The following is a 27,895-nucleotide window of genomic DNA, read 5'->3' as shown; positions in this document are numbered from 1 at the left end:
TCTCAGGTTTGATGCCAGGCAATTCTGTAAGTAAGATTGCTAGGGTCCGGAACGCCAAAACAACCCAAGCAGGCAAAGCAATCCAGCAAAGCAAGAGTGTTATTTGAATTAGGCAACACAACCTGACCAGTCAGGCACAGTCACATAGACTTGGGAGCTGACTGTGTCTCCAAATGTCCAACTTACTAAGTACTTAAGGAGATGACAAAAATTTATTGTGTTCAGGTCATTCCTGATCAATGAGGGCTGCAGAACAGACTTAGGAGCTGAACTTCCACCATCCCCCCAGCCCCAGCCCTGACCCTGAGCCAAAATGTTAGAGTTTTTAAGTTCCAAAACCACAAACATCCGTGCCAAGTTATCCCACCAATCAGGATTTAGGGATAGGAGACTTCCTTAGGAACATGTCTTTGTGGCACACTTATGCTGCTCCCATTGGTTGGGTTAGTCATCTGTGGCGGGGCAACTTGCCTAGCATTCATGTCTCAATTTGCCAACCAGGATGTCAGTTACCCAGTGAGGTCTTGGGAACTTAAATTTTATTTGACCCCTATTCAAAATGGAAGTTTTATTCAAAATGGCTTCAGTTTAGTTCCTTCTTACAAGACCTGCATGAGAAAGAAGTACAACACGCAAGAAACTTGCCTAGTCTTTTTTAAAGTCTGCCTGCTTTGCTTTCCTTTCCTTTCCTTTCCTTTCCTTTCCTTTCCTTTCCTTTCCTTTCCTTTCCTTTCTTTGAGACAGGGTTTCTTTGTGTAGCCCTGGTATCCTAGAACTCACTCTGTAGATCAGTCTGACCTTGAACTCACAAAAATCTGCCTACCTCTGTCTCCCAAGTGCTTAGATTAAAGGCATGTGCCACCACTGCCCAGCTAAATTGCTTCTTTTTTTAAACCCTAAGTCAGATTTATTTATTTTATTTATATAAGTATACTATAGCTGTCTTCAGCCACACCAAAAGAGGGCATCAGATCCCATTACAGATGGTTATGAACCACCATGTGATTGCTGGGAATTGAACTCAGGACCTCTGGAAGAGTAGTCAGCGCTCTTAACCACTGCCATCTCTCCAGCCCTCCAAGTTGCTTCATTTTTATACATTTTATACATTTGTGTGTATGTGTGTGTGGAAATAAAAAGATAACTTATGGGAATCAGTTCTCTCCTGTCATGAGGGTTTTGGGGTCTAACTCAGGTCACCAGGCTTAGCGGCAAGTGTCCTTCCTCACTGAGCCATCTTGCCAACCCCATAGTTACCACCTTCATTTGTTTATTTTCCATTTCTTCCTTAGCTGGTCTAGATTCTGCCCACCACCTCCGTTGTATCCTCTGAGACCTTTGCATACTTAGGACCTCTAAGAGTATAATATGCGTACACTTTCTGATCAGAGCATTTGTGGGGATTTGGTGAAGCAGTAGCAGGCCTCTGATACATCTTTGAAGTATATTTCTACCCCCAGCTTCTTTTGTCCTGTTAGATTTCTGCCCCTCCATCTACTTGTATATTGACACCATTTCCAATCCCATCTCAATCCTTGCTCCTCTTCACCTTTACCTGCGACCACAGGCCCCGGAGGGAAAACGGTTTTCTTCATGATGATAAATAGCACCATAGCCTGTCTAACTCCCTCGTTAGTCAACGTCTAATCTTGAATGTAGCTCCTACAGAAATAGGGAGATTGAATCTTTATTTTTGAATCCTTGGTTTTCAGTAAGACACGTAATAGGCACATAGTAGGTCTTTAAGAAATTTTAAAAGACTTAGTGATCTTCAAAAGTAGTCATCAGAATGAATGTGGCACTGAAGAGAGTTGGGTGATGGTTGTAATTTAAAACTTTCACTCTTGGCTAGTGAGTTGGTTGAGCAGATGAAAGTGATTGTGGCTACGCCTGGCAGTCTGAATTTGAGTCTGGGCCCAAAATGGGGGAGGGAGAGAACTGACTCTGGAGAGTTGTCCTCTGACTTCTACATGTATGTCATATCTGCAAGTGTGTGCATGTGTGAGCACAAACTAAATAAAAGATAAAGTTCTGCTCTCATTTCTCTCCCCCGTCTCTGTCTTCTGATAAAGTCTGTCTCTCGCTTCCAAAAGTTGTTTCCAGGTGTGTGCCACCATAGCAGTCTTTACCATGCTTCTAAAATGTTTGAAGTAGCTTTAATAAAAATGTATAGGTACTGATTAGAGGTAATGAAATCAATAAAACATGAGGGGAAGTATCTTATTTTGAAACCAAGGAAAAAATTACAACACACACACCAGTTACTAACCCCATCTGCTTAGGAGTCAAAGTAAAGCTTGAATGTGTGAATTAGCTTCCAATCTGAACACATGAATTTGTCAAAAGGAAGACAAATGGAAGTTTTATTTCAGGGTATGGTTGGCTCATGACTATAATTCTAGCTCTAGACACATAGTGAGTTACAAAGTAACTTCAAGGCCAGCCTGGAATATAGAACAAGGCTTTGTCTCAAAGAAAAGGAGTTTAACATGCAGAAAGTCTATCAAAGGCACAGGTACACTATTTGCTTGAAGCTGAAGTAGCTGAATTGCATTGATAACTTTAGTTCCAGGTCAAAATAAAACATTCTTACCTAATGGCAAGTCATTCTGCACTACTGTCTGCATATTGGTTTTGACAGATTGATACAGTTTTAAATGAAGTATCCCCAGCTGGCGCTCTTAAGAGTACTTGCTGTTTGTCCAGAAGACTTACATTTGGTTCCTGGAACCCATATCAGGTGGCTCACAACTGTCCGTAATTTCAAGTTCCATGACATCAGATGCCTTTGGCGTTTGTGGACACCTGCCCTCGTGTGCACAGACCCACACACAGACATACACACCAACACATAATTAAAAATAGACTGAGTATGGTGGCCCAGACCTTTCATCCCAGTGCTTAGGAGAAAGAGTCCTTCATGAGTTCAAAGCCAGCCTGGTCTGCATAGTGAATTCCAGGCCAGCCAGAGCTATGTAATGAGACCCAGTTTCAAACTAAAATTCAGTGGAATAAATGGGTTGTGCATGTGACTGTCTAAGGTGGCAAAGATGACAGCTTCCATAAGAAATAGTCACTTCTTATTTTCAGCCACGATAAACAAAATGCCTTAAACTACTAGCTCCCAGCTTTTTCTACCAGTCTGTCTTTTTACTGAGGCTTTCCAAGAATTGTGATGGATGCATTAGTTATTTTTCTCATTGCTGTTGACAAGATACCTGACACGAAGCAGTTTCAGGGACAAAATGTTCTTTTTGGATTACAGTCGAGGGGCTTACACTTCATTAGGTTGGGAAAGGCGTAGCGGAATGAGGGAAGGCAGCTGGTCACACTGCATCCACAATCAGGAAGCAAATGATGAGCGGACTGGGTTACAAAAGTCCAAGCCCAGGCCCAACGAACTACGTCTTCCATCAATGCTCTACCTCCTGAAGATTCAGCAACCTTCCTGAACCATGCCACTAATCGGTAGGGACCAAGTGTTCAAACATATTTGCCTGAAGGACACAGGTCGGATTCAGACTATAACAATGGATATTCAGGAATGTATAGGTGTGTCAGGTTTGGTCCTCAAGATAACTCATGAGGTAGTCACATGTACTGTGAATAAAGATGTATCTTAAATATGAATGACCAGAGGACTTTATTATCTTTATTCTTAAGCCTCTCGGATGGGGGCTGGAGAGATGGCTTAGAGGTTAAGAGCACTGACTGTTCTAGAGGTGCTGAGTTCAATTCCCAGCAACCACATGATGGCTCACAACCACCTGTAATGAGTTTACATTTAAATAGGAAGGCAGATGAGCCAGTGAAATGGACTTGTGATTGAGCATATAGCAAGGTGATGCTACTCTTGCTATGAGGATGTCCAAGCAAAGCACAGCATTCATTTCAAAACTGTTTATTCTGCAGCCAAATTTGAATGATCTTGGCTGGGAACACAATATTTGGGTTGCCCCAAACTCTGTGTTCCAACATGGAAATGAGTACATGAAGTTCTTATGGTTACAAAACAAAAGAAAGTAATAAATCAAGGCCCTTTTCTGATGCATTATTGGAAATATCAGGTAAATCTCTCAAATAGCAGGGAAATCTCTGCCACAGTCTCTGACGCTGCAATCTGATGAGATTCTTAGCTTTTGGGTTGGTGGAGGCTAGTAGTTAGTATGAAGAAAAACCTCATGTGATAGTCACAAGGGCATGAGGGCAGATGCAGAGATGGTAATGAACAGTTATCAAAGAGGCTAGAAAGCCCAAGATAATTTGGCTCTGTATCTACAACATTTCAACTCTCTACAAACATGAAGTTGTAATTAGTCAGTATCAACCTTGTAGAATCTTTAACAGAGCAGTGTCTGTTTGTCTTGAAATTCAAATTCAGATATGGTTAGAGAATGCCTTTTAAAAAAACTTAATTTTTTGAAGATAAGGGGTTAGTGGCAAGGAAATCAGTTTGTCAGAACAATTAATCAGTATTTCATTCCTTTGCCATAGGGAATGGTTCCATCACTTGGGTCATATCAACCCAGTCTGGATTTTTACATAGGCTGGGAGCAAGCACATTCATGCAACTGTGCACCTAGGAAAAATACTTACTTTAAAAGGAACCGTGACCCTGTCCTGTTTACTTCAGTTGACCTTCAGCACAAAAGTGGGCTGGTGATCTCGCTTGACCACCTCACAGTTGCCCAGCACCAGTAACAATGTATACCCATGGGCAAGAGTGCTGGGGCACATCTTCAAGTCTTCAGTGGGTCACATTTTGGAATAAGGATCTGCAGCGCTGGCAGGTCTGAGACTTGGTGTAGCTCATTGCCTCTCAGAGGTCTAGGTGCCCGCCGACTTTCATTGCTCCAAGAAACCTAGAGAAGAAACCTAGAAGGAACCCTTCCCATTCTTAGCACCCGGAGAGCTCTGATGGTCTGCCCAGCTCCTCAAGCCCCCAGTACACTGAACCCTTCCCGGCCGCGCCCCTGCTCTGACCGCTTGTGAAGCTCCTCGAGGTCCTGTCCCCTGCCCTGAACGCACACAGAGCCCCTAGAGGACCCCACCCCGGTTCTGACAGCACGTGGAGCTCCTCGAGAAACCGCTGCTCCGACAGCATACCAAGCTTCTCAATGTCCCTGCACAGGTTCTGACAGCGCTCTGAGCCCCTCAAGAAACGGCTTTCCGAACTCTGCACCGCCATTCGCGCTTTCAGCGCCTGGAGCACCTTCTGGAACTACCTCCCGAGCTCCGCCTGGACACCCCTCTACAATTGACAGTTGAGCACTACAAGCTCTATTTTTCGAGCTCCGTCCCTCTCCCAGTCCTGCCTTGCTGGGAAGAAGCTCAGCGACCCGCCTCCCGGACTCCACTCCGCCCCCTGCACGGACGTGCCTTGGAGCACCCCGAGGTCCTTGTTCACGATCTCCGCCCGGCCCTCTGCTCTGACAGGCAGTAGAGCACGTCCAGGCTGTGCCCTACATCGCCCCCAGGTTCTGATTGGCCGGAAAGTGCCTTGTGGCCCCGCCTCTCGTACGCCCCGCCCTCCGCTCGGAAAATCCCGGAGCATCTCGAGGCCCCGCCTCCTGGGCTCTGCTCTGCCCTCTTCTCTAATTGCGCTCGGAGCACCTGGCAGGCGTGTCCGGTCCCATATCCCGCTAAGACAGCGTCCCATGCACCTTGGATCCACCCGGGACTGACTTCTGCGGGTACCATGACAGCGCCCGTGTTCTTCGGTTGCGCCTTCATCGCCTTCGGGCCCGCGCTCGCTCTCTACCTCTTCACCATCGCCACCGACCCTTTGCGAGTCATCTTCCTCATCGCCGGGTGAGGTTGAGCGTCCTGGACGCCGCGTTTCCCTACCCCACCTGGGTTCCCACAACCTCGGGATCCCCATCTCCCAGTAGCTCCAGCTTGTGGGACCGTCCAAAGGCTGAGAGGAGGGGGAGGCCCTCAGGCTGAGCAGGTGTCCCTTGGCTTCTGTGGACTAAGATGGGAATAAGTAGATACATTCGTGTATGGAGCTTTAGTCTTTCCATAGGAATCTCTCATTTCACCCAGTGCTCAGCGGGCATCAAAGAGTCGTTCTCACTCTCTGCCTGGGGATCAGTTGTCCACCTCCTCAGCCCCCATTCTTGGACTCAGTGCCTGTGAGGGGTTTGGGCTCAGATTTTTCTTGTAGGCCCCTGGGTAATGGTAGGGGTGCAGCCAACGGTGGAAGCCTGAGAAAATGCTGCAACACCTGACCGGGCAGGTCCTTCTGCGAACTTAGTAAACATCAAACTCTGCTGGTGAATGTGTGTGGTCTTGGTCTCTTTGCACCTGCTGAGACAGTTTCTAGGACTTGGTATCAAGCCAGCTCACTAGCTAGGCCAGGGACTCCAGCCTTTCTGAGTGTCTTTTTTTGCCTGTACTAAATAGTGCTCCTTTGCTGTTGCCATTAAAAACCAAGAGTCTGCTGAACCCAAAACTTGCTGAACCCAAAACTTGCTGAACCCAAAGCAGGCTGTGTCCTTAAAGTCCACAGGAAGGTTGTAAGAACCAGACCTGGAAAGCAGTGGACCAAAGCACGGGTTTGCAACTTCTGGATTTTCCATGGTACACACAGTAAATATAGGTCTAGGTATTTGTTTTCCTTCAGAAAAGATACGTATCTTTACAGACATTTAAGCCATTAAATTCATATTTTCTAGTGAATATTGAGGATGTGAAAATCATAACGGCCACTGCTTGTATATTTCTATGGCACACCAATGAGGCAAAGCATCGCTTAGGAAAAATAGACAATAACCAACTTCCTCTTTGCCAGTCCTCGGCAGATAGTGTTCTAGTGTGCACACGACAGGATCACTGAACCAGTCTTGTGGGATGCATCTGACCTTCCTCTTGGACTATTTTTCTTGCTAGGAGAAAAATGAACCATTGATAAGCAAATTCTGATCCAGAACACCACTTCAAGGACTTCTTTCCTACTTAAAAAAAAAAAAACAAAAACAAGGTATTTGTTTTCTGTGCATTGCTAACTTGTGATCTTCTTTTTTTCTTATGCGTTCCAGTGCCTTCTTCTGGTTGGTGTCTCTGCTGCTTTCGTCTGTTTTCTGGTTCCTAGTGAGAGTCATCACTGACAACAGAGATGGACCAGTACAGAATTACCTGCTCATCTTTGGAGTGTTGCTCTCTGTCTGTATCCAAGAGCTGTTCAGGCTCGCATATTATAGGCTGTTAAAGTAAGTTAAGTGTTTGCTTTATTTTCCCAGTTAGACTTGAATTACAATTTGGTGATTGCTACATGTCCAGCTTGGAATTTTTGAATATTTAAATTTATAACCTAGCTTGCCTGCCTGCCTGCCCTGTCCTCCTGCTCCCCTATCCCTTGTCTTTCCCTCCTTCTTCTCCTTCCTCCCAAAAGTGTTTCTTGAGAATTTTCCCAATGCCAGACAATTTGTCGAAACCGGAGGTACAAGGGTGGTTAAGAGACAGAAGCTCTGGTGGTGTGCACTTTAATCCCGGGAGTCAGGCAGATCTCTGTGAGTTTGAGGCCAGCCTGGTCTGCCAAGTGAGTTGAGTCCCATGATACTCACGGAGTATAGTGAGACCTCTCTTAAAAAACCAGAGAGAGTGAGCTGTCACCAGGACTGGCTTTTGCTTTTTTTTTTTTTTTTGTGGGAGGCGTGAGCGCTTCTTTTGGGGCTAGGATATGGTCATCTGACAGGCCCATGAGGATGTCAAATGAAACCAGGAATTCGAGTCAGAGCTTAGACTGGGAGCCCCATGTTCTTTCAGGAACTCATGAGGTTAGCTTTGCTTCTGTAATCAGGGTCAGTGGAGTGATAAATGTGCTGTCCTGTTTTCATTTCTGCCCTTCAGACTCCCCATGAAGTCCATAGATAAAACCTAAAGGAGCTTCAAGAACCACACCTGAACAGGCTTCTGCTTGTATGGTTTCCCAATATGCTTATTATCCTGGGTTTTTAAAAACATTTTGCTCTTAGCAGTAGATAGTAGGTTCCCTTTTTATAATGAGGCAATTTAAGTTACAAATTGAAAACCAGGAAGCCATTTCTTAGTAGCAAAAAAAAACAAAAAAACAAAAAAAAAACCAAAAAAAAAAAAAACAACCAAACAAACAAAAAAAAACACATAGCTTTGAAATGCCTGGCAAGATGATGGTTCGTTCCATGGGTAAAAGTGATGGCCACCAAGCCTGATGACCTGAGTTCAATCCCTGGCACCCATTTAAAGGTAAAAAAGTGAAAGGACTTCAAGTTGTCTCCTGATCTTCACATGTGTACCCTGGCGTTTGTGTGCTCAGGAGTACACACACACGCGCACACACACGGAAAATAAATAATAAATAAATGTAACTTAAAAGATGTGTTTTTTGAAAAGGTTTAAGATGAAAATTTGTAGTCCCTGGGAAAAATGTAAAGAGCATGAAATAAATGTTGAAAGGAAGGTTAAGGGTGGGGAATGTAGCTCAATTGGTAGAGCCCATCCAGGCTAGCATGCTCAGAGCCCTGGGGGTTTGAGCTCCAGTATTGCTTTAAATGAAAGGAAGAAAGAGAGGAAAAAGTAACATTTCAAGCTAGGCATGCTGGCCATGAAAGAGCCCAGGACTTTCAAAGAAACAAAAAGTAACATTTAAGTTTTTACAGGGAGGACATCTAATTGTGTTGAATGTTTATAATATGCAAACGTTAGTTAACTACCATCCTAAGATTTAATTTATTGTTGTTTTTATTTTAAAGTACTGGGGATTGAGGGCAGAATCTTGCACACGAGAGGCAAACGATCTATACTCCTTGCCCTCAGCCTACCTTCTGAATTATAACGACGACGTGGCTCTACTTTCGGTGTGTGCCATTGAAATCTCAGCCACGTGATTGTGACAGGTCCCTGTCAAGGCCGTCTAAGCCCATCTCTCCCTTTGGCAGTGGGTGTGCCCCTTTTGTTAGCACCTGGTTTTCTCGAGTGCTTTTACTACAGTGCGATCTTAACAATGCCCTTAACCAGAGTTGTTTTCTAAATAACTCAGCCTATCAGTTTACCAACAGATAAATCAACAGAATCCCCAGCTAAGTAAAATAATAAAGTGGGTGTGGTGGGACAGGCCTGTACTCTGAGCTCTTCAATGATAGTGAGGCCAGCCAGGTACACGAGACTGGCTCAGACACCAAGCAAACAAACAAAAAGAAAATCCTCAAATGTCTTACATACATAAATCCAGAGGTGGAGTAAACTTCCTCATGCTGTGTAGCAGTTTTGAGAGAGGAAATGTTGCAGCACTCACAGTTCCCCCTTAACATTAGGAAGTGAGAAAGCACAAAACGTGACTGGGATAGGCGGGAAGTCTCATGTCTATATTCTGTTACAATTCATACTAGGCTCCCCGGAACAAAGGTTGAAAGTTCCAGATTCTACCATGTAAACTTTGTGAAACTATTGATACATCATTTTCTTCATGTTTGTTTAAGACAGCATCTCACTATTTAACACTGACTGGCCTGGAACTTGCTATATAAGCAAGACTGGTCTCAAACTCACAGAGATCCAACTGCTTGCCTCCCTAGTGCTAGCGTTAAAGGGGTATACACACCTCTTTTGTGTGTGTATATATGAGAGTGAGATTATCAAGGGTTCTGTATAGAAATATGCAATTTTATTTTTTTTATTGTTTTATGTTGCTTTATTTTATTCTGAAACAGGGTCTCATCTATCCTCACATGGCCTTCAACTCAGTATATAGCTGAGAATGGCCTTGAACTTCTGACCTTTCTGGAATTTCAGATATGGGCCACCATGCCTAGAAACTTCTGATTGCAGTACCGCAGTGTGTCCAGTAGAGAAAAACAACTTACATAAAACAGACTTTCTCCCAAATTACTGATTAAACTGTACGGGTACATTTGCTGATGTAGAATATTACTGTCTATAACTCATAAGGTTTAACTAACATTTAAAAGAAGTCTTTGAAAGGTAGGCTTATTTTATTAAGGAAGCCGTATGATTTAGTTGGTTTCTGCTCCAGAGACAGTCACATAAATACGTGACTCACATCCTTCCTTCTAAACAGTGTTTCCAGACAGACAACACTGAAATAGCAAATTGTTCTCTTTGCTTCTAGAAAAGCAGAGGACACTGTGCTTATGGCTTATTGGTTGAATTCTACATCATCAGAACAGTGATTAACAAATCAATGGTGTTTATTCAGTATTTCTGTATTTCCGTAATGAATAGACCAACAATAAGAAGTATCTGTTCCTTGATACTTTAAAATGTGTTTTATGTTGGCTTTCTGAGTAGGATATCACTGAACCGCCCAGTTTGGCCTTGAACGTGTAGTAGTTCTATTACCTCAGCCTCCCAAGTGCTACAACTGTAAACCTGAGCCCCACACCGCTGGCTCCCCTAAAGTTTAAATTCACACAGAGGCTTGGGATTGAGTATACTCTGTTGACTTGTCTGTTCTTAGAGTTCATTTCACTTCCTTTTGTTTCCAAAGAATTGGCTCTTTTGCTACTTTAGTAGATATACTTTACAGGAAGTATAATTCGAATATCTTTTCAATTGGCTTTTACATGGTCGCAGAGTTTCTGGGCAACGGAGATAGCAGCATAATGAACTACACCTAGAATTCCTAATATATCTGCACGGTGAAGCAGGGAGCAGAGGCACACTTGTGAATTGTCTGTAACAGGAGTATGGGTAGATCACTCTAGGTTGATTTTTTTTTTTTACTGAGAAGTATTTATTTTTTCATTTAAGTACTTACATCCTATACTAAAGGCATATCATATAGCATATTAGAAAAATATCAGACTGTATTTCCCTTGAAGTTTAATTGGGAATATGAATCAAATATAAAATCATAAGACGGGTATGATTAAGTAGCAACATGAGACATCGTCTCCTCAGTATATTAGCTACTTTAATAAACTGCTGTGGGGAGGAGTAGGGAAAGCTGGGGCGGCCTGCAGGTGTGCTCAGTGATAGCACCTGTTCTTAGCCTGGGTGGGGCATGGGCTTAGTTACTACACTAGACGAAAAGAAATGCTGCTGGGAGGGCGAGAAGGATTCGCTTCTTTGGACGATAGAAGGGAGGCTGGGAGAACATAGCCACAGTGGAAAATAACAACAGGATGCCAAGAAGCTGGAGATAGAGATGTGAGATTGAGAAGTGGTAGATCCCTCAGGATAATGAGATAAGTATCTACTGATCTCAGAAATTAAAACATTGCCACTATTCCCATTGAGCTTAATTCCTATTGGCTTATGACAAATATTTTTTTAATTTTTCCTCTTATGGAAACCTCAGCTAGCAGAGGTGAGTATAAATCTCCTTTGACTTAAGTTATCAAAATGTGCTGGGTCTCAGGTGAATGGACTCTGGAGTTAGAGTGTAACCTGGTCTGAAGCCGCATTAAAATCTAGTTTTGAAGGGTCCTGTGACCTGCCTCATACTGCTTGGTAAGAAGTTAAAAACAACAAAATACATTTTTTAAAAAGGCTATTTTTCTTCTAGAAAAGCCAGCGAGGGTTTGAAAAGCATAAACCCTGAGGAGACAGCACCCTCGATGCGACTGTTGGCCTATGGTAAGTTAGACCCTGTGGTGTCATGAAGAAAAATAATAAACGTGTTGGAGAGATGGCTCAGCAGTTAAGAGCACCTACTGCTCTTGCAGAGGACCTGAGTTCAGTTCCCAGCACCCACCCAGTGGCTCACAACCACCTCTGACTCTATCTCTAAGGGATACAACACCTGCACATGGTACACAAAAACTCATGCAGGCACCAGTGTGCATGTCCACACACACACACACACACACACACACACACACACACACAAGCACAGATATGTAGCAGAGACACACACAGACATGCACATGCACATGTAACACACACACACACACACACACACACTCCCTCACTCACTGGATCTAGGCCTCTAGGTAGAGTTAGCCCAGTCTGTGTGCAGTCAGTTACTCCCTCACAGTTTGGCTATAATAAACCAAAGCCAGGCCTTCAGCACACAGCCCTCCTCTTCCTCTCTAATCCCTTCTGTGCCTCTCCCCTGCTCATATCTTCTCATCCTGTTCTGCACTTCCCTTACTCCTACTTTCTCACGAAGCCTCCCAGAGCTGACTGATGCTTCAGCAACAGTAGGTGGTGTTTCCTTCCCTTCTTCCTTCCAGTCCAAAGAACCAAATCCTCCTCGCCCTTCCAGCAGCACCCTTCCTTTCTTCTGCTGTGGTAGCTAAGCCATGCCTTACACATGCTGAGAAAGCTGACCCTGTCCCCTGCAGTGAAGTAGGATTCCCCATGTCCCTGAAAATGAGATTTGAACTGAACTCATAACAGGAAAAGGGTTTACCGGTGTTTTTCTTCCTCTTTAGTTTCTGGCTTGGGCTTTGGAATCATGAGTGGAGTGTTTTCCTTTGTGAACACCCTGTCTAATGCCTTAGGGCCAGGCACAGTGGGCATTCATGGTGATTCTCCTCAGTTCTTCCTTAATTCAGGTATGTGTCATAGCTGTGCCCGTGCAGGGTTCTGCTCTAAAGAATCATTTGTATGCATGCACTGGCTTCAGAATTCAACTGAATGATGATTTATGTTAAGCTCTTAAAGGAAAGATATTCTTAGGCACTCTAAGTGAAGGACTCAGGAGTAGAGGCACGGGTTTGATTGGAGTATTTTAGGATATTACAGGAATTTATCATGCATAAGATATATATCTTAGTCATTTAAAATGTTACAGTATATTGAAATATTAGCAGTTAATTTTTATGAGATATAGTCTCTTTGTTTTTGGAATTTTATATTTATCTTCAATGTAAGCCCAGGTGCCTAGATGGTTTTTTCCCTTACCTAATGCTAGGGATTGAATACATGAGCCCCCAGCCCTAAGCCTTAATATTTAATTAACCTACATCCTGGTACTTTTTAGATTTAGGTAGTATGGTTTAATCTTTAAATTCAGAGAGAAGAGATGGTAGGTTAATTGTCTTTTATGGAAAGATACAATTAAAGGACCAACTCTTTTCACATCGCTTCTCATTCACCAGAAACAATGATCACAAATTTGTTTTATAATTAGAATACTATTTCCACTAAATTTCACGTTTGTTTAAAAATATGTTGTATTTCTAATTTTCTGACCCGCAGAAGTTGTGTCATTGAAATAAGTGAACATACACGTCCATTTTCCCAACTAAATCAATGTTCACACCCAGGCTAAAGGTCATTAGGAAGCTTACCATCTTTAGGCAAATATGACCAAAAAATAAATAGAGGTTCAGTAGCCTTTAATAGAATACAAAGGTTATACAGAGAAATGACAAATTTTTAAAAAGCTGCAATAGTTTAGAGCCATCTGTCAGCCATGCTGTCCCTGAGCCTGGTGACAGTCCTCCACCATTCTGTTTCCTTGATAGTTCCAATCTCAGCCTCTCCTGTGGACATCAGTGCTGTCAGCCTCTCAAGTGAATCCATTCTCCGTGCAGCCAGCAAGTTAATCTTCCCCGTTTGAAAGGTCTTGACTTTCTGAGGCCTACAGCATCCAGTTCAGACCCTGAGACTCCAGCTCGGACTTAAGGGAAAGTGTGTTAATAGGTCATGCTTAATGTTGCCTCCAACAGAGCAGCCTACCTTTGTAAATATTTCTAAACTGGGATATTTGACATAAAATTTAAATGGTAATAATGTTAAGTTTGTAGTTTTAATAGCTAAAGTCTGTTACTGCTTCGTTTTTTTTAAATTAGATATATTTCTTTATTTACGTTTCAAATGTTATTCCCTTTCCCAGTTTCCTGGCCATAAGCCCTCCCTCCCCTCCCCATTCCCCTGCACTGGGGGTCAAACCTTGGCAGGACCAAGGGCTTCCCCTTCCCCTGGTGCTCCAACATGGCTATTCTCTGCTACATATGCGGTTGGAGCCCTGGGTCAGTCCATGTGTAGTCTTTCGGTAGTGGTTTAGTCCCTGGAAGCTCTGGTTGGTTGTCATTGTTGTTCTTATGGGGTTGCAAGCCCCTTCAACTCTTTCAATCCTTCCTCTAATTCCCCCCAAAGGGGGTCCTGTTCTCAGTTAGGTGGTTTGCTTCTAGCATTGACCTCTGTATTGGACATACTCTGAATGTGTCTCTCAGGAGAGATCTATACTGCTTCAGTTTTGTGAATATTCTTTAAGTTTACATATACTGTTTAAAGAACTTTTATCTTTCCATCCTCCTGTATTGCTGGCTTCTGTCCTCTAGATGGTGCCAACTCCCTTCAGAAAACCAGCTGCTTTCAAGGCCTGCCTCAAAGGAGTGGCTTGGAAAAGTAGATTAGTTCCTAAAATGGTAATCAGGATAAGCGGGGGCGTGCGGGGTTGTTCATTAGCATCTCTATCTATGTCGGCTGTGTTAATGATGCACACACTGTATGATACCTGTATACATGGATTTTAATGTTACAGACAGCCCCAGTTTATGGAGTGAACTTGTTAACCCTTTGCTCTCTGTGGAGCAGGCCAGCAGTAAGTTAGTCTCTGCCACTTTCCTGAAGTTCACTGGGGAGGGAAGGAAGTATGGGATTGGGGTTCAAGTCATATCCTAACTCATTAATTTAATACTCGTGGACAAGTCCTTTCCATTATTTAACTACTATTCTATAAATAAACATGAACGGTTTCCCCACACCTTCTGCCCAGGATGGAATAAAACCAAACACTGTGGATGACTGATGTGACGGTGGTTAATCCCCCACCCCCACCCCCAGGCGTGTGCTAAATGATATAAGCAAAAGCGAAGGCTGTCTGGTTCATGGCCATCCCCAGAGCCTCATGGAGACCTTTGTTATAAGACAGCATTAAAAATCCTCACGGAAAAAGTAACACTAGTTACAGTTTACGGAGGAAGTGCTATTTGAATAGAGATTTACTTAAAGATGATTAATACCAAGGCTAACAGAGGAAGGGGCTGCAGGGAGGGGTGTGTCAAGTAGAAGGAAGAGCCCTACAGGTCTCCATTTCCAGTTCTTTCAGAAATGACACAAGTAATGACCAAAAGCTGGGCATGGTGGTATATATACTTTTAATCCCAGGACAGGGTGGGGGGGACAGAGGCAGGTGGATCCCCATAAGTTCAAGGCCAACCTGAGCTACATAGTGAAACACTGCCTAAAATGAAAATGAAAATGAAAAATGAAAAAAGAAAAAAGAATGCCCAGGGTCATTCAGTATAAAAGGAAATAAACTCAGTACTATATAAAATTGATAGGGAAAATTCCACCCTACTTTTAGCTTTATTAGTCTAGTCTTCCTCAGCAACCTCTGCTAGAATCCATGTGGCTCTGCGGCTGTGTGGATACCAGTATTAGAAATCTTAGTGTTTGTGGACTTCTTCAACAGCCGATTCTTTAGTTCTGGCTCTACTGTGCTGGGTCCCTCCTGAACCTCCTCTTGTAACTTCCCTGTGTCTCTGCTAAATGAGAGTCACAGTGTTCACTTCAGGGTGGCTGCATGGCCTGATTTCTAGAGGAATCATTCACATTGTAATTTATTGTATCATTGTGGTATAGAATTGATATGCATTGCCAGTGAGAAATGACTCTGCACACTTTAGGGATTAATGAAGTTTGCTCCTCCTTAATAACATTGTGTGACTTGTTCTGGCTAAGCACAAAAGGGATCCAGCCTCAAACGGAAATTTTTACCAGCTTATATAGATAGACCCTAGGCACATATATACATTCCATATACACTGTCAACCTTAAATCATCTTTGGGTCCTAACCCCAGGTTACACTTAGAACAATTAAAACAAAGACAGCAAGTCTGGCAACTTGGGCAATTGGGAGATTTATATGGCAAAAACATTTCCAAAAGTATTTTTAGGTATGCCAGGGTTGTTCTTTTTGGATAGTTGTTACCCAGGGTCATCTTGCCCACCTGGCAGAATTAGGCTTTTCCTGCTGAGAGCACATGTGACTTAATGATATGCCAGGACTTAATGATGGGAGCCACTCTATGCTGGCACCAGGAACTACCTGTTAAAGGCATGCTCTCTGATATGGGGTGGGCCTAATGGGCAATTGTAAGTCAGGGTTGTCTCATTTTCTATGGGAATGGAGCTGAACTGGAGGTCAATATTTGCAAAGGTAATAGGCTATGGAGATATGGAGGTAACATTAATAAACACGATCCATTAACACACTTTCCCTTAACGTGGCCAGAGTTAAAGTATCTGAACTGTATGCCGTAGGCCTCAAAAAGTCAAAGATTTCCAAGCAGATGAACTTGCTGGTTGCACAGAGGATGGATTTGAGAATTTAATTTTGGGTATCATGGCATGTGTGTGGTGGTCAGAGGACAACTTATAGGAATCAGTTCTCTCCTTCTGCCACTGTTATAGAAATGTTGGGTCTTACCAGTGAGAAATTACTCTGTGTACTTAGAGATTAATAAATAAACGCCCTTTTATAATAGCCTGCATCCAGCTCTGGCTAATGCCTGAAGAGGAGCCAGCCTCAAATAGCAGATTTCTCTAACTTATATGTACATCGTAGGCTTTTATATACGCTGTCATTTTTAAACACCCCTCTCACTAGGTTACACAATGTAAACAGAGACAGGATAATGTAAACCTGGAGACTTAGCAGATGGGAGATTTACACACAAAAGACATTGCCATAATTATTTTTTTTTTCGGAGCTGGGGACCGAACCCGGGCCTTGCGCTTCCTAGGTAAGCGCTCTACCACTGAGCTAAATCCCCAACCCCCTGCCATAATTATTTTAAGTACACCAGTGTTGTTTATTTTTTCAAACAGTGAAGACCAGGAGTCATTTTGCCCATCTGGCAGAATTATGCTTTCTCAAAAAGAGACCTGTGTGAACGTTATGGCATAGCAGAATTTGTCAGTGGTTCTGACCCTGTGTTATCCCCTTGAGCTGTCTGTTAGAGGCATGTTCTTTAATATGGGGATAGGCATAATGGTTGATTTTAAGTTGGGGTTGTTATTGTTGTCATGGGAATGGAGCCTACATCGCTCAATCCTGGTGAACAAACACTTACATTCTTTATTACTAACAGGCCAGGTTAGCAAACTACTTACCTTTGGGGTATTTTGAAGAAAGTACTCCCTTAGTTAAATTCTACTTTGTATGACTTAATATTGACTAAGCAAATCAAAGATGACCTTGAACTTCTGAGCCTTCTAATTCTGTCTCTACCTCCTGAGTCCTGCACCACCATACCTGGCACAAGCTCTGTGTTTCTGATACAAACATGCAGTTGAAGATTCATAGGGGATCTGCGTTAAAATCTGGCAGAATTATGCTTTCTCAAAAAGACTGTACAGGGCCTTGAATGCTAGTCTGAGATGAGATGTCATGACAAAGTCAGTCCATCAGACTTCTTTTTTTTTAAAGATTTATTTATTCATTTATTATATATAAGTACTGTAGCTGTCTTCAGATACACCAGAAGAGGAAATCGGATCTGTTTACAGATGGTAGTGAGCCACCATGTGGTTGCTGGGAATTGAACTCAGGACCTCTGGAAGAGCAGTCGGGTGCTCTTAACCACTGAGCCATCTCTCCAGCCCATCAGACTTCTTAATAGGAAGGATCAAGACATTCAGAATGTCTAGAATTTGGAAACAAGATCAGGGCCCATGAGGTCCAGAGGATACTTGTTGGAAGCTTGCAGGATAACACTGTTTTGGATAAGAACAGGTTGAAAAATGTCACCTGTAAGAGCATTTCCCAGGTAGCTGGGCTCTAGCTAACCCTGGGAGCACGTTTAGCTGATCTTAGCAGCCATGGCAGTGCCCAGAGAGAAGGGCAAGCAGAGGCTGCCAGCCAGATGCCAAATGCCTGTGACAGTGACTTCCCTTGACATTTGATTGACAGCTAGAAACACTATGATTTAAAAAGAATTCCCATTGTGTCAGGTTTTGCCTTGGTCTTTTTGACTCAGGTATATTTAAAAAAGCAAACGTAGCCCCTGGACTTCTTAAGTGGTCTCAGTGTCACACCATTGGCAGGCATCTGTCCTTAGGAACTGTCCTCTTCAGAATGATGGCTGGACTTGAATTAAATCCTTTTGGTATGGTCTGCCAGAGCCTGGCATGAAGACACTGTCACAGAGATGTGACAGCTTACTGTCCTGTAGGCACAACAGTTATGTCTTTAATGTTGTTTTGTGGTTGTCTTACTGCATGTGAATAACATACATGTTCACAGTGTGTTTGCTCTCAGTCAGCCCCGTGTTCCTGAGATGGTCCATGCCGAGGGTCATACACAGTAGCTCACTTTGTGAGCACACAGTGTTTTACTTATCTGTTGTGGTAAGGGTGGGCATTCTTCGTTATGGCTGCAGTGCTGGTGTAAATATTCTTGTATCTCCTCGTGCACACTTACGAGAATGCCTGCTTCTCGGGATTCTGAAACTTGACCATGCATCGGTTCTCTAGGAACCAGCTGTATTGAGGCTGGAGATATAGCTTAGTGCTTAAGAGCACTGGCTGTGCTTTTGGAGAACCCAGGTTCAATTTCCTGGACCCACAAATCAGCTCACAACGATCTATAATTCCATTCCCACAGATCCTGTGCCTTTGCCAGGCCTCTTCCGTCATTAGTCATATTCGCAGACACATATATAAGCAAACCACTTATATATATTTTTTAAATAGATTTTATACTAACCTCATTGCATACCTTAGGGATCTTCTTTGAAAACCAAATCCAAGTTGGCTTCTTGTCAAACAGGCCATATTCTAGAGGAATACCAGCCACAAAGGCTGGACCCCACTTCCAGCGAGACATGCATCTTTGAGAGTTCACTTGGAGTTCTTCTCAAAGCCAGTTCTGTGCAGTGGTGGTCAGATTCTGTGACTGCAGCCAGGGGCCCCTCAGAGCTGGTGAACAGTAGTGGCGTTCAACTGGCCTTGGGGCCTGCTGTCTGCAGGCCTGGCCACTGACTGCTGACTTGTCTTTCAGCTTTCATGACGCTGGTTATCATAATGCTGCACGTGTTCTGGGGCATCGTGTTTTTTGACGGCTGTGAGAAGAATAAGTGGTACATCCTCCTCACAGTTCTCCTGACCCACCTGCTGGTGTCCACCCAGGTGAGTGTGGCGCTGTTTTCCCGGTGCTTACAGAGCTCAAGTGCAGACATCTGAGTGCTGGATTCCACCCCAGAGGAGGTACAGGCTCATGGGGACATGAGCACAAACCAGCAAAGCCCTGGAAGTGGACAGTGGGTCCTGCCAGTTGTAGTAGAGTGACAGTCACTGTCAATATGGGGTCTGTATCATTAGAGATTTTCCCATGCCTGTCCTTTAGTGGATGTATGGCCAAGCCTAAAATAGCTGGCATTGTGCTTGTGTTATGAAGCGTATCTGAAACAATTTTCCTTCATGACAAACCCCTTAAGATACAAATTTTAGTAAGTTTAAATGGTTACATGAAAATTACTTGAATTTGGCTGGTTAATCACTTCCCTCTTGTTGTTGTTGTGGATGCTGTAAAGCTTTCCTAACTGTTTATGTGCATGGTCTTTCCCCATATGTCTAAGTTTTGAGGCAGGGACCCAACTGACAGTTGGTGTGAGTATTCTGAGTGCTTGATACGAATTGCTAAAACATGCTCTGTAGGATGGTGACCCTTTCCACTGTCTGACCAGTAGCAGAAGTGTGGGTTCCACTCCTCTCTGACATCATAACAGTGCCAGTTCACAAAGTATAGTTTAAAACATGTGTCAGGCTTATTTTTAAAGCAGTGTGTAGTGACCTGGATTTGACTGGTAATATGTCATTCAGATACATGACAGTTGTTAAACTGACCCTGCCATGACCCTTTGCACACTTTCCACACAGCACTGAAAGGTTTCCTTGGGCCAGGAGGTGGGTCAGCAAGTAAGAGTGCTTTAGACAAACTTGATGACTCGAGTTTGAGCCACAGAGTTCATTATGGAAGGTCAGATCCAATTCCCAAAAACTGTCCCCTGATCTCCATCTTGACATGTGCATTTCATACTGCACAAATGATAATAATAACAAAACAACATTTTAAAAATGTCTCTACTGATGGACCCTTCCTCCTGCTTCTCCTGTCTGTCCATTTAGAACTCCCTATCGTACTCTCTCCACTGGTCTTCTTGTCCTCCAATCCAACTAAGATGCAACCCCTTTGCCTCCTCCATGGTTATCCATGCAGTATCTGTGGATACTAGAGTTGTCTTTAATGTGACGGCATCTTTGTAAAGCCAAGCAAGGACTTGTGTATCTTGCCGAGCCTGGGTTACAGAGTGAGATCCTATCTTAAAATACAAAATGAGGGAAGCGTTGTGTGTGGGGTAATCTGACACACACCTGGAAAGGACTGCGTTGACTGCTGCCCTAAGAGCACACTAGCCGGGAGCGGTCACCTCAGTCAGGAAAGGCAGGGAGGACTGGGATGTAAGAGCGGTGAAGCATGAGAAATGGCCGGATTCAGGAAACAGGAATCAACAGTGGAGCCATCAGTGCTTCCTGCAAGGTGGATGAAGCCTAGGAGAGGAAGAGGAGGCAGGGATGTGTTCAAGGTTTTTGGCCAGAAATACAAGAGCCAGTCTTCACATCCTCCTCCCGTTGAGTCCATCAGTTAGCCCCATGAGCTCATCTGATCTGCTTTTAGTCTGCACCACACCTGCCTAGATCACCACACACTCTCTCCTCAGCAGTGCAGGCTCCTCCTAACTCATCTCCTGACTCACCAGTCCCTCTCATCCTTTTTATGCAGTTTAAAGATCAAAGCCAATCATCATTATCCCAATCTAAACCCTCTACAAGACCCTGCATCACACACAGTAACATTCACATTGCTTAGCTGCTGGCTTCACAGTTGCCTGACCTCATCAGCTCCTCCATTCCTAAACTGTACTCCTTTTAAAAAAATTGTTTATTTATTTATTAGGCATCGGTTCTTAGTACAGATGGTTGTGAGCCACCATGTGGTTGCCGGAATTGAACTCAGGACTCTGGGGAAGAGCAGCCAGTTCCCTTAACCACTGAGCCACCTCTCCAGTCCTCTAAACTGTATTCCTGCTGGCTCTAGTTCTCACCTGTATCCAGCTCTGTCCTCACCTTTGCTCCTCCCATGGCCAGCCTGCACAGGGCTAGTTCATTCCCACTCATCTGTCTCAGGTTAAGTGCCACTTCCTCAGGGCCTCCATCATCCCTTAAGTAAATCACCTCATTCTCATCCTAGCATTTGTCACAACTGCCACTATTCTGTCTTAGCATCAATCATGAATTGCAGTTAATTTATTTCATTACCATTACTTATGAGGTATTTAAGTCCCATCACGGCAAAGCCTTGTCCTCCGTGATTTCAGTCACAATGCCCTTTGGCACTCTGTCAGTCATGCTTTGGTGTTGGACATTGAATCCATAATAAACATGTGCTCTGCCAGGCAAGGATTAAAACAGAGACTGAAGGAACACCCATTCAGAGCCTGCCCCACATGTGGCCCATACATATACAGCCACCCAATTAGACAAGATGGATGAAGCAAAGAAGTGCAGACCAACAGGAGCCGGATGTAGATCGCTCCTGAGAGACACAGCCAGAATACAGCAAATACAGAGGTGAATGCCAGCAGCAAACCACTGAACTGAGAATAGGACCCCCGTTGAAGGAATCAGAGAAAGAACTGGAAGAGCTTGAAGGGGCTCGAGACCCCATATGTACAACAATGCCAAGCAACCAGAGCTTCCAGGGACTAAGCCACTACCTAAAGACTATACATGGACTGACCCTGGACTCTGACCTCATAGGTAGTAATGAATATCCTAGTAAGAGCACCAGTGGAAGGGGAAGCCCTTGGTCCTGCTAAGACTGAACCCCCAGTGAACTAGACTGTTGGGGGGAGGGTGGCAATGGGGGGAGGGTTGGGAGGGGAACACCCATAAGGAAGGGGAGGGGGGAGGGGGATGTTTGCCCGGAAACTGGGAAAGGGAATAACACTCAAAATGTATATAAGAAATACTCAAGTTGAGCAGCTCTCTGCTCCCAAACCCCGTGGGAGAGAGACCTCACCGCCTGGTCAGGTGGGCACTCCTGAGGCTGCAGAGCAGAGGAGACCACCAACACTGCCCACCCCTGCCCACATCCCTGGCCCAAGAGGAATCTGTATAAGGCCTCTGGGTTCCCGTAGGGGAGGGCCCAGGAGCGGCAGGACCCCTGCGCCTGAGACATCGCCGGAACCTGAAGGAAACAGACTGGGTAAACAGTTCTCTGCACCCAAATCCCGTGGGAGGGAGAGCTAAACCTTCAGAGAGGCAGACACGCCTGGGAAACCAGAAGAGGCTGCACTCTGCGCACATCCAGACCCCAGAGGAAAACACCAAACGCCATCTGGAACCCTGGTGCACGGAGGCTCCCGGAAAGAGCAGCGCAGATCTTCCCGGTTGCTGCCGACGCGGAGAGGACTTAGGCAGTACCCCACGAGCAAACTTGAGCCTTGGAACCACAGGTAGGACCAACTTTTCCCCTGCAAGAAATCTGCCTGGTGAACTCAGGACACACAGAGGCAAAATTCCTCTAGGACCGGGCACTTCCTGTGTTTACCGGAAGTCCCACACCCGCGGATCCCGGCCCCCAGCAGCTCTCTGCTCCCAAACCCCGTGGGAGAGAGACTTCACCGCCTGGTCAGGTGGGCACTCCTGAGGCTGCAGAGCAGAGGAGACCACCAACACTGCCCACCCCTGCCCACATCCCTGGCCCAAGAAGAAACTGTATAAGGCCTCTGGGTTCCCGTAGGGGAGGGCCCAGGAGCGGCCTGAGACATCGCCGGAACCTGAAGGAAACAGACTGGGTAAACAGTTCTCTGCACCCAAATCCCGTGGGAGGGAGAGCTAAACCTTCAGAGAGGCAGACACGCCTGGGAAACCAGAAGAGGCTGCACTCTGCGCACATCCAGACCCCAGAGGAAAACACCAAACGCCATCTGGAACCCTGGTGCACGGAGGCTCCCGGAAAGAGCGGCGCAGATCTTCCCGGTTGCTGCCGACGCGGAGAGGACTTAGGCAGTACCCCACAAGCAAACTTGAGCCTTGGAACCACAGGTAGGACCAACTTTTCCCCTGCAAGAAACCTGCCTGGTGAACTCCAGACACAGGCCTACAGGAACTGAAGACCTGTAGATAGGAAAACCTACATGCCGGAAAGCAGAACACTCTGCCCCCATAACTGGCTGAAAGAAAACAGGAAAAGAGGTCTACAGCACTCCTGACACACAGGCTTATAGGACAGTCTAGCCACTGTCAGAAATAGCAGAACAAAGTAACACTAGAGATAATCTGATGGCGAGAGGCAAGCGCAGGAACCCAAGCAACAGAAACCAAGACTACATGGCATCATCGGAGCCCAATTCTCCCACCAAAATAAACATGGAATATCCAAACACACCAGAAAAGCAAGATCTAGTTTCAAAATCATATTTGATCATGATGCTGGAGGACTTCAAGAAAGACGTGAAGAACTCCCTTAGAGAACAAGTAGAAGCCTACAGAGAGGAATCGCAAAAATGCCTGAAAGAATTCCAGGAAAACATAAATAAACAAGTAGAAACCCATAGAGAGGAGACACAAAAATCCCTGAAAGAATTCCAGGAAAACACAATCAAACAGTTGAAGGAATTAAAAATGGAAATAGACGCAATCAAGAAAGAACACATGGAAACAACCCTGGATATAGAAAATCAAAAGAAGAGACAAGGAGCTGTAGATACAAGCTTCACCAACAGAATACAAGAGATGGAAGAGAGAATCTCGGGAGCAGAAGATTCCATAGAAATCATTGACTCAACTGTCAAAGATAATGCAAAGCAGAAAAAGCTACTGGTCCAAAACATACAGGAAATCCAGGACTCAATGAGAAGATCAAACCTAAGGATAATAGGTATAGAAGAGAGTGAAGACTCCCAGCTCAAAGGACCAGTAAATATCTTCAACAAAATCATAGAAGAAAACTTCCCTAACCTAAAAAAAGAGATACCCATAGGCATACAAGAAGCCTACAGAACACCAAATAGATTGGATCAGAAAAGAAACACCTCCCGTCACATAATAGTCAAAACACCAAACGCACAAAATAAAGAAAGAATATTGAAAGCAGTAAGGGGAAAAGGTCAAGTAACATATAAAGGCAGACCTATCAGAATCACACCAGACTTCTCGCCAGAAACTATGAAGGCCAGAAGATCCTGGACAGATGTCATACAGACCCTAAGAGAACACAAATGCCAGCCCAGGTTACTGTATCCTGCAAAACTCTCAATTAACATAGATGGAGAAACTAAGATATTCCATGACAAAACCAAATTTACACAATATCTTTCTACAAATCCAGCACTACAAAGGATAATAAATGGTAAAGCCCAACATAAGGAGGCAAGCTATACTCTGGAAGAAGCAAGAAACTAATCGTCTTGGCAACAAAACAAAGAGAAGAAAAGCACACAAACATAACCTCACATCCAAATATGAATATAACAGGAAGCAATAATCACTATTCCTTAATATCTCTCAACATCAATGGCCTCAACTCCCCAATAAAAAGACATAGATTAACAAACTGAATACGCAACGAGGACCCTGCATTCTGCTGCCTACAGGAAACACACCTCAGAGACAAAGACAGACACTACCTCAGAGTGAAAGGCTGGAAAACAACTTTCCAAGCAAATGGTCAGAAGAAGCAAGCTGGAGTAGCCATTCTAATATCAAATAAAATCAATTTTCAATTAAAAGTCATCAAAAAAGATAAGGAAGGACACTTCATATTCATCAAAGGAAAAATCCACCAAGATGAACTCTCAATCCTAAATATCTATGCCCCAAATACAAGGGCACCTACATACGTAAAAGAAACCTTACTAAAGCTCAAGACACACATTGCACCTCACACAATAATAGTGGGAGATTTCAACACCCCACTCTCATCAATGGACAGATCATGGAAACAGAAATTAAACAGAGACGTAGACAGACTAAGAGAAGTCATGAGCCAAATGGACTTAACAGATATTTATAGAACATTCTATCCTAAAGCAAAAGGATATACCTTCTTCTCAGCTCCTCATGGTACTTTCTCCAAAATTGACCATATAGTTGGTCAAAAAACGGGCCTCAACAGGTACAGAAAGATAGAAACAATCCCATGCGTGCTATCAGATCACCACGGCTCTGAAACAGAATACTCACTGCCTTGCTCCTTACAACTTGCTAGCAGAGTTCTTAGACCATTCAAGACCATCTGACCAGGGATGATACTGCCCATACTACCCTGAGCCCTATCACGTCAATTATAAATGAAATAATAAAATATTCTACTACCTTGCCTACAAAAAAAAAATACCTATGGAGTTTCCTTGGCAATCACCAGCAGTAAGTGTCCTGAAGGCTTTCTAAGCATGAAGTGTATGCATAATCCTGATAAAAAAAAGTGTTAAACAAGGATGAGATCATAGCTTGACAGGTAGTAGACCTAATTATCTGTAAAGAAAAGAATCAGCGTGTAGAATGTTTTTCGAGTAGATGCAATCAGCCTAAGTTAATCTTGACACACCCTCATGTTGTACCCAACTAGTAAGCTGGGACTTGTCACCAGAGCTGGACTCAAAATGGACACAAAGGGGTGGTATCCACTGTGACCACAGACCAGTTGTAATGGTAATAGCAATGTCTAATAATCATTATGTTTAAGTGTTAAGCATTTGTTAATTTATTTAGCTTCCAAATCAACTCTGTGGTATAAGCAATTATATATTATTTCTATATGAAAGAAAAAAATGAAAAAAAAATAAAAAAAAGATATGAGATAAACTTAAAAAAAAAAAAAAAGAAGGACTGATGCATCCGCACTTTGGTCATCTTTCTTCTTGAGCTTCATGTGGTCTGTGGATTGTATCTTGGGTAATTCAAGATTTTGGCCTAATATCCACTTATCAGTGAATTCCTAACATGTGTGTGTTTTTGTGTTTGGGTTACCTCACGGAGGATTATATTTTCTAGTTCTATCCATTTGCCTATGAATTTCATGAAATCATTGTTTTTAATAGTTGAGCAATACTCCATTGTATAGATATATGTTTTAATATATTAGGTTAATACACTACATATAATTTATGAATTTAATACATAAAAATTATATTAAAATTATATCAATTAAAAAAAAAGAAATACTCAAGTTAATAATAAAACAAAAACAAAAAAAAACAAAAACAAACAAAAAAACATGTGCTCTGCCAAGAGCTATTTCTGTTATTGTTTATAATGAATAAACTTGTGGCATCCATAGACATTGCACAGCCAAAATCTGACTCTGTTTCCTCATGTTCCTTTGAATACTAATGGTTCATATTAAAGTAACCTAGGTGTACCTGACTTTCTTGTAAATTCTTAGAGCCAACTTAACACAGAAATGGATATAAGTTAGGCATATGCTCCATGTGCTTCCTGTTAAGTATCCCATTGGGTTCTGGCTAACAGCTGTCTTCTGGGTTGCCATTTGAGTCAATCAAAATGCAAGTTCACAAACCACTGTCTGCTTAGTAGATTGTTCTGTGCCTTTCTGAGACAGAGATGACATCCATCTCCTGTTTGTGAGACAGTCCAGCTATTGGAAGCATTGTGTATCTTCCTCTATCTCTGTTTATTCCACGTGTTTAAGGAACTTGTGCTTTTACCCAAACTGATTTATTTTCCCCTGCAGACTTTACTAAGTCCTCACTATGAAGTGAATCTGGTGACAGCATATATAATCATGGTGCTCATGGGCATCTGGGCATTCTGTGTTGCTGGAGGCAGCCGCCGAAGCCTGAAACTCTGTCTGCTCTGCCAAGACAAGGACTTTCTTCTTTACAACCAGCGCTCCAGATAACCTCTGACGGTCAGCACCTCCAAACAGCAGCCTGTGTGCCAGAGGAAGGGCAGCTGGGCCCTGTTCTAAAATGACCCTTTTCTTCTGGAGCTTTGGAGCAGCAGAGCTTCTAGCCTGCAACTGTCCTGTGCTTTCATGCAGCAGCCTCTGGAAGAGCTGCAGTGTGGCCTGCAGCCTGGCTGCACATTTGAGGCATCTGGGGAAACAAAGACCGATGCTTCTGGGCCTCCCCTCCAGACTCGAGTATCCCAGATGTGCAATACAGCTGAGTCACTGGGGTCCAATGGGAAGTTTCAGAGAACCCAAAGGCTGTTCTGTATTTGTCTCCTAAGCCAACCTCTGCTGAGCAAGTAAATTTCTGAAAACCTGGGTAGCCCTTGTCTTCTTATGCACTGACGTCACAGACTAAAGGGCTGTTCTGTCTGTGGATGGGTTTGCTGTCCTTCACCAGCATCATAGGCTGTGCCTTTAAATGCAGTAACCTACACCGACATTATAACTTAGCCACGGTAAGGTCCATAGATAACCTGTAGTTTTCTTGCTACTTTTTCCATTTTAAATTTTTCTTCCTCAGGTACTAAATTATTTATTTGAGTGTAAATCCAGGCTCTGAGGATTGGTTATATGCTGATTTCCTTGGAAGAAATTGGCAGTGCAATTTCTATGCATTCCAAAAGTTTATTCATTATATAATACTAATAGCAACATAGCCTCCTCAGTTTAAGCTGCTGTGTGTGCTGTCTGAAGCTGGCCTCGTCAAGGTAAAGCTCACCACTTTTTATCTCTGAGAAGCTGGGTAGGGAGATGAACCATATACCTCTGGAAGATCTTCTCTGGACTTTGTGAGAATGTAGCTCAACCACAAAGTAGTGTGACAATGACACTTCTCATTTCTTCCTGTGACACCAAACAGTGCCCTAATGGTACATGGTAAAATTGGCGATCGTCATTAAGCTGTCAGATTTCAAGCTGGTGTGTAACTTTTCATCTTTAATTTTTAAAAAATT

The 27,895-nt window shown here is 43.6% G+C and overlaps 1 protein-coding gene across 2 annotated transcripts; it reads left to right on the top strand.

Moving 5' to 3' along the window:
• Positions 1–5,561: 5,561 nt before the first annotated feature.
• On the top strand, positions 5,562–27,261 carry Aph1b (aph-1 homolog B, gamma secretase subunit). Of its 2 annotated transcripts, NM_001047090.2 has the most exon segments (6): positions 5,562–5,811; positions 7,041–7,211; positions 11,507–11,577; positions 12,378–12,500; positions 18,963–19,090; positions 26,721–27,261. In NM_001047090.2, coding segments are annotated over 6 exon segments (774 nt in total). In that variant the 5' UTR covers positions 5,562–5,698; the 3' UTR covers positions 26,889–27,261.
• Positions 27,262–27,895: the final 634 nt, after the last annotated feature.

Source organism: Rattus norvegicus, chromosome 8 (genome assembly GCF_021556685.1).
Source record: "Rattus norvegicus strain SHRSP/BbbUtx chromosome 8, alternate assembly SHRSP_T2T, whole genome shotgun sequence".
Lineage (NCBI taxonomy): Eukaryota > Metazoa > Chordata > Mammalia > Rodentia > Muridae > Rattus > Rattus norvegicus.
This window is presented reverse-complemented; position numbering and strand designations above follow the sequence as displayed.